General features: G+C 36.5%; 1 protein-coding gene across 1 annotated transcript; it reads left to right on the forward strand.

Annotated features, from left to right (window-relative positions):
• Nucleotides 1-2,154: 2,154 nt before the first annotated feature.
• Nucleotides 2,155-4,671, forward strand: LOC137619913 (uncharacterized). The gene has a single exon (XM_068350196.1). It carries the CDS (start codon nt 2,155-2,157, stop codon nt 4,669-4,671), a length of 2,517 nt encoding a protein of 838 aa, XP_068206297.1.
• Nucleotides 4,672-7,942: the final 3,271 nt, after the last annotated feature.

Raw genomic sequence — 7,942 nt, forward strand, 5'->3', positions numbered from 1 at the left:
ATTAACTGACTTAACCAGCAGCAAGAGGAAGTTCGTTTGGACACCAGTTTGTGAGGAAGCCTTTCGACGAGCCAAAGATTTCCTAACCAGTAGCCCTGTCCTGAAGGCTCCTGATTTTGGCTCTCCCTTTGCTGTCGAGGTCGACGCTAGTGACGGTGGAATAGGCGCTGTACTCTTGCAGAAAGGGCCAGGTGACCTGCATCATCCTGTTGCTTACATGTCAAAGAAACTAAAGAATCATCAGCGAAATTACTCCACAATCGAAAAGGAAGCACTTGCTCTTTTGACTGCATTGGAGCACTTCGAAGTTTATCTTTCTGGCAGTCCTGCTCCCATATTAGTCTTCACAGATCATGAGCCACGCAAGTTTGTAGACCGGATGAGAACCAAAAATAAAAGGCTCATGAAGTGGTGGTTATCTTTGCAGCAGTTTGATTTAAAGATCCAGCACATCCGTGGACAGGATAACCTTCGACCAGACATTTTATCACGCTGTAGTAACTAACTAGACAGGTTGGTCGAAAATCTTTAACATAGTTTTCGACTTAAGGAGGGGGATGTTAGGAGTATTGAATTTATGTAAATACTGTATTTTTGTAGTGTACATTGTAAATGTTTTGTAGTTTATATTTTTCCCGTGTCTGTCTGTGTTGTCCTTGCGTGTTGTTTGGGTGTTTGTATTCTTCAGTCCTTGGATGGTTTACTTCGGCCATTGGAGCGCCACCAGGGATTGAGATTTCTTGGATTTGTCATAGTGTAAATAACTCTGGATTATATACAAAAGTGTTACATTATTTGTACATGTTAAATTGTAAGTATTACTATATTGCATTTAAGGTTCTGTTGACGCTTGCTGTGTATGTATGTATTTTCTGCCTTTTGTTGTGTTTATTATTGACGTTATTTTCCCGTTTTATCTACGGTGTATTGATAATCAATTTATTTGTTACCTGCTTGTTTTGCTCATTTGTAGTACTGCTGTACAATGTTAACGTTCCTGGAGTTTCGTTAATTACATTCGTTATTGCTTTGGTTTCATTATTCTTGTTATCATCGTAATCCTTATCTTTATATGTATCTTTAATTAATTTTAAGTAAAGTAACTAAATTTCGTAGTGTTTTCCTTATTCCGTATTATATATTTACTCGCATGTCATACTCAAATTTAATGCTATTTAAATTTGGATAGGAGCTCTGTTATGAAAGTAATCTAAGTTAAGGCATCATTAAATGTCTTGTTATTTATTGTCTATGGCCGTTTGGAGCTCCGCTTCGTACTTGCATCAGTGAAATGCTGGAAAGGGTATTAAGAGGCGAATGGTCGTAACAATTTGGGGGCCTGTCCGGGTTTCTGTTTTGCGGAGTAAATCAAAGTGACCGTTAAAAGCTAAAGTTGTTATAAACTTATATTTCCGTATGTTTATCATTTTGCCTTCCATATGTTTAATAGTATTTTGCCGTGAAGTGTTAATGTTAAAAATACGGTGCTGTGCTCTTTAAGAATAATCAGATTGCGTATCAAGAGTTATTTTTATTTGTTAAAGTGAATGCATTCGTTCATTTTTCTTTTGTTTACGTCTTGAAGTTAATTTTTTCTCGATTGTATAGTTTTGAATATGGAGCCTTTCAGCATTAGTGATTTTTCCAGTAACCCAAGTGTGCATTATTTGCGTAATCATCGCATGAGGAAGGATGACTGGTTGGCTATAGCAGTGAATTATGACATTTCTGTTAGAAAGGTGTGGAGGAAATCTCAGATTAAGAATTTTGTTATAAATGCTTTGGTTGAGGGGGAGACTTTGCCAGAGGAAGCTTATGATTTATTAGATGAAGAGGGATCCAAGTTAACTCTCAAGCAGTTAGAATTGCAGTATGCTCGTGAAAAAGAGGAGATAGACAAGAGAGGAGAGAGCGTGAGGAGTTGGAGAGGAAAGAGAGGAGAGTGCGTGAAGAGTTAGAGAGGAAGGATAGGATAGAACGAGAGGAAAGAGAGTGAGAGAGCGTGATGAGTTAGAGAGGAAGGATAGGATAGAACGAGAGGAAAGAGAGCACAGATATCAATTAGAGCTGTTGGAGAAAAAGAGAACGATAAAAGATAACGTGAGCCAAGGCGATGAAAGTGAACAGGTAATTGATGTTGTTAAGGCTTCTAAAATGATTCAGTTGTTTGATGAAGCGGATCCAGATGAGTTCTTTATGCTTTTTGAAAGACTTGCGCTTAATTTGAAGTGGCCTAAGCGTTTATGGCCCGTAATCTTGCAGCCGTCATTAAAGGGTAAAGCTAGAACAGTTTTCTTGTCGTTAACATCTAGTGAGAGTAATGATTACGACTTTACTAAAGATAGTATCCTGAAAGCTTATGAGCTTATGGCTGAGTATTATCGTCTCAAGTTTCGAAGATATAAGAAGTTTGATTCGCATTCATATATTGAATATTCACATAATCTTGTTAAATTACATGATAAATGGTATACAGCAGCAAGTGTCACTATCTTAGATGAATATAGGGAGCTCATTTTACTTGAACAATTCATTAGAGGTGTTCCTATTGATGTTCAGAGATACTTATTTGAGCGTGAGGTTACAACTTTACAAAGAGCAGCTGTGTTAGCTGAGAATTACAGTTTAATTAAACCACATCAACATAGTCAAAGACAATCCAAGAAATCTCCAGGTAATGTATCAGAGGAGAAGAAATCCTCTGGCTCATACAGTAGAAGTCTGTCTGAGGTTAGGTGTTACAAATGTAACCAGCTTGGTCACATGAAGGCAAGATGTCCTAGTAATTATAAGGAGGGGAAGAGCGAATCTTCGGGATCAAATATGGCAATTAGGAAGGTCCAGCAGGAAATTCCTGTTTCTCATTGTGATAGGTTAGATAATGAGTTTGCTCCTTTCAAGTTTGATGGGGTGGTGTCAGTGTCAGATGACCTACGTAGAAGTGTGCCTGTTAGGATAGTACGGGACACTTGTTCTTCTAATAGTCTAATTGTAAAAGGAAAGGTTCCTGGATTGGAAAAGACTTTTACATCCGATAGACTGGTTGTTAGAAGTTTGGGTGGACTGGTAACAGTTCCCTTGTGTAGGTTATATCTGCATTGTGGTTTATTAGCTCGTTATGTCACAGTTGGGGTGGTGGATGAATTGCCCATTCGAGGTGTTGATTTTCTTATGGGGAACGACTTGGCAGGAGGGAAGGTTGTACCTAGTCCCGTAATTGTTGACACTCCATTAGAGGTAAGCCCCGTGGAAGATCCAGTATTGTATCCTTCTTGTGTTGTACAGCGTAGCAGAAGTCTGGCTGTGGTAGAAGTCCCACGAGAGCGTGGAACAGATGTGACCAAGGACGTCAATGTAAGTACTACGTCAGGTACTTTAGGAAAAGATGCTGTTGGTACAGTTGACGTAGATATCAATATTGATAGTTTATTCCAAACTGATAGTTTTGGAGGTAATGTAAAAGAGAAAGAAATTGGGCTAGAAACTAAGTTTGGTTTGAAGACTGGTAACGTAGTAATGGTAAATACTGTAAACTCAATAGAAAATGAAAATAATTCAAGTAATGTTTTTGATTACTCTGATAATCTTTTTGATATGAAATGTTCTGATATTATAAAAGCTCAACAGGAAGATTTGTCTTTGCAGTCTATTTACAGTGAAGTTGTTGCAGAAGACCAGATCAATACGGAGCCAGTATGCTATTACCTGAGGAATGGACTACTGATGAGGAAGTTCAGATCTTTGCATACTCCGGCAAGTTCAACTTGGGAAATCAGGAATCAGATTGTTATTCCAGCGAGCCTAAGGCAAAAAGTATTACACATGGCACATAATGTATCTTCTTCACACTTAGGAATAAGGAAGACTTTGAGTGCAGTTCTTCAACTCTTTTACTGGCCTGGTATAAGGAAAAGTGTCACTGAGTACTGTAAGTCTTGTGCAGTATGTCAGCTGGTTGGTAAGCCGAATCAGATTATAAAACCTGCCCCTTTACAACCTATCCCTGTTTTACCTGAGCCTTTTGACAAAGTCATATTAGATTGTGTGGGTCCTTTACCCAAAAGTAAGAAGCAGAATCAATATACGATTACAATGATGTGCAGTTCCATTCGTTATCCTGATGCCTATCCACTTAGGAACATAAGTTCTAAGACACTGATCCCAGTTTTAATAAAATTTTTCACTCAGTATGGTATCCCCAAGATTATCCAGACTGATAGAGGAAGTAACTTTACCTCTGATTTATTTAGACAGGTTATGGCAGCTATGAGCATTAAACATACCTTGTCCTCGGTATACCATCCAGAGAGTCAAGGAGCCCTGGAACGGTTCCATCAGACGTTGAAGGATGCCCTTACGAAGTACTGTCAGGAACATCGGACAGACTGGGATGAAGGATTACCATTCGTGTTGTATGCCATCCGCAACACTCGACAAGAAAGTCTTGGATATTCTCCAGCCGAGTTGTTATATGGAAGGAAAGTGAGAGGTCCTTTGGAGATACTCTATGACATATGGTCAGATCAGACGAAAGAGGTAACATTAGGAGATTATGCTAAGAACTTACAAGGTAAGCTAGAGAGCTCTCGTAAATTTGCACATGACAATTTAAGCATAGCTCAAGATAAGATGAAATTAAATTTTGATAATAAAGCTAAGACACGAAGTTAAGGCATCATTAAATGTCTTGTTATTTATTGTCTATGGCCGTTTGGAGCTCCGCTTCGTACTTGCATCAGTGAAATGCTGGAAAGGGTATTAGGGCCGAATGGTCGTAACAATATATATATATATATAATATATATATATATATATATATATATATATATGTATATATATATATATATATATATATATATATATATATATATATATATACATATATATATATATATATATATATATATATATATATATATATATATATATATAAATTATTGTGCATATATTATTTACATACACAACATTGCATGACCTAAAACAAATTCAATTGGAAAGAACAGACAAGCTAATAATCAAGTAGGCAAATACAAACAGTAAGCTATGATTCAATAATAAGAATAATTATATCATTACTGTAAGATGCGTTAAGATGACGTAAGTTTTGCTATGTAAGACGGGCAAACGTGTGTGCGTGTGCAAGTCTCTTAGACTGTCACTCATAGCCCCCAACGGGTTCACATACTCTTCTTTATCGTATATTGTAAGAATATCGCTAGATGGATTTCCTTGTAGGTAACCTTTTAATATCTTCAATCTATTTTTAGTATCTATTGTCAACACTTTTGGTACGCGTATTGTTAGTTGAAGTTTGGTAGAATAATGAGGAAAGTTGCTATGAAACTTTGCTATAAGGCGTGATTTCTCCGTCATAAATTACATAAAAAGAAAATTGGTAATCATATCTTCTGCTATACGTTTATTTTACTTCATTTTATGATTATTCTATATCTCAAAATGTAACAGGGTGTGCAGAATATATTGGTAAAAATCCTCATTTCATATATATTGTATATAATCAGTTTTCGGTTACACTTCTCATTGAATCAGATACATAAGTATTAAAGTTATGTAATTGTGAAAATCTTTTGAAGAACCTAATTTATTTCTTTTAGAAAGAATTCTAACTTCGTATATTAAGGAAAAACTTATCTCTTTCCTCTTATATTCGAGTATTTTGAATAATAATAATAATAATAATAATAATAATAATAATAATAATAATAATAATGATAATAATATATGTGTGTGTGCAACAACATATGCAGTCGTTTATTGTCTATTGCAGGACAAAGACCTCACACATGACCTTAATCATACCTGAGCTGTGATTTTGGTAAGTTTCCATCGTCACACTAACCACTTCGGATTGACGATTGTTGGAGACTATAGCATGATCCTTCACAGCAAACCAACCTAGTAAGGGTTACCCTGACTAGTACAGCTTGCTGTATCATGGTGATAGACAAACCATTTCACCACGTTAAGGTATTCCCATCTGTGTTATGACAAACGCTAAGAGATATATACTGGTATTAAAAAATGACAAGAAATGACAAATGCTCTGTTCTTGATGTAACTGACATTGACGAATAATCCTTCACAAACATTGGTGTTTTCTATTAATCTTCTCAATATAATTTGTTTTATAGCTTGTAAATATGAGAGAGAGAGAGAGAGAGAGAGAGAGAGAGAGAGAGAGAGAGAGAGAGAGAGAGAGAGAGAGAGACTGTTTTGTGTCAATGTCCTTATTTTCTTTCAGATAACAGTTAATCAATTGTGATTGTCTATAACAACTTTGTTGATGCTCAAAGAGAGAGAGAGAGAGAGAGAGAGAGAGAGAGAGAGAGAGAGAGAGAGAGAGAGAGAGAGAGAGAGAGAGAGAGATTGTTTTCGTGTCAATGTCTTTATTTTCTTTCAGATAACAGTTAATCAATTGTTATTGTCTATAACAACTTCGTTGATGCTCAAAGAGAGAGAGAGAGAGAGAGAGAGAGAGAGAGAGAGAGAGAGAGAGAGAGAGAGAGAGAGAGAGAGAGAGAGATTGTTTTCGTATCAATGTCTTTATTTTCTTTTAGGTTATAGTTAATCAATTGTTATTGTCTATAACAGCTTCGTTGATGCTCAAAAATATTTAGATATTTTGATGTTACAGAAATGAAAACGTCAACAACGGACACCCATCCAACTACTGACCAGACTACCTGCATGTAAAAACCAATTGAATGTCTGACACATATCTGAGTGGGGATACCTTAACGTGGTGAAAAGGTTTATGTATCGCCATGATCTGCAAAGCTGTACTAGTCAGGATCACTCATACTAGGTTGGTTTGCTGTGAGCGATCAGGTTAAAATCTCCCACCATCACCAATCCGCACTAGCCAGCCTGGTGATGAAAGCTGGCCAAAGCCCAGACATGGATTATTGATATGTCTGAGGCCTTTGTTCTGCAGTGGAGTAGAAACGGTTGAATTTGTTGTTGTTGTTGATATATATATATATATATATATATATATATATATATATATATATGTATATATATACATATATATAAATATATATATATATATATATATATATATATATATATATATATATATATATATTCCCCAGTTGGAACCCGTGTGCTTATAACCGCCAGCTTTTCCAGCTAGAGCTCTAGTCTAGCAAGTAATAATATACATATCATATATACATACATATACTGTACATATGGTATACAGTATTTATATGTGTTATGATCGTATGTGTATATTTAAAATGTGTATGTTTGATTTTCACTATGCATTCACATCCTATCCCTTCTTCTCCTTCCTCTTACTACCCTTTCCTTTTCCATTCACACCTGGAGGGGAAAGGATTCGATTCCAAAGGTCATGAATTAGTCGAAATCGATATTGCCTGACGATTCCAGGATCGTCTGTAGTCACTACAGCATGATCACGAAAAGGAAAACTTTGTAAGGTTTTTCCCATCAGCCCCCTCCCCCCCTCCCCCCCCCCCCCTCCCCCCCCCCCCCTCCCCCCCTCCCCCCTCCCCCTTCTCTGGTGTTGTTAAGAAAAGCTTCAATAAACAAATGGATTTCCCTTTTCAGACTGAATCCGTATAAGTGAAATAGAGTTCATTTCCATTTCTTGTGGTTTCCAGGCTGCTAGTTCCAGCCATTTTTCTAGGATTGAGGAAGAGTTTGCAAGGGGTTGTAAGAGAACAAAGTAAGTTATATCAGGATGGGTTTTTGTAAGATTACAAAGAAGCCATGGAGTTTAGCTGGGAATATCATATTATTTTATTGGAAGAAGAATAGTGGGTGTATTTTATCATTTTACTTATGTGGGAATTGATACAGCATATTGTAGTGGGTAATGAGTTAGCTTAAATCTCGGGGGTAGCTATATATTAGCAGGAAATTTTCTGATTGCCTGTAAAATAATAAAGGAAAA

This window comes from Palaemon carinicauda, chromosome 26 (assembly GCF_036898095.1).
Source record: "Palaemon carinicauda isolate YSFRI2023 chromosome 26, ASM3689809v2, whole genome shotgun sequence".
Lineage (NCBI taxonomy): Eukaryota > Metazoa > Arthropoda > Malacostraca > Decapoda > Palaemonidae > Palaemon > Palaemon carinicauda.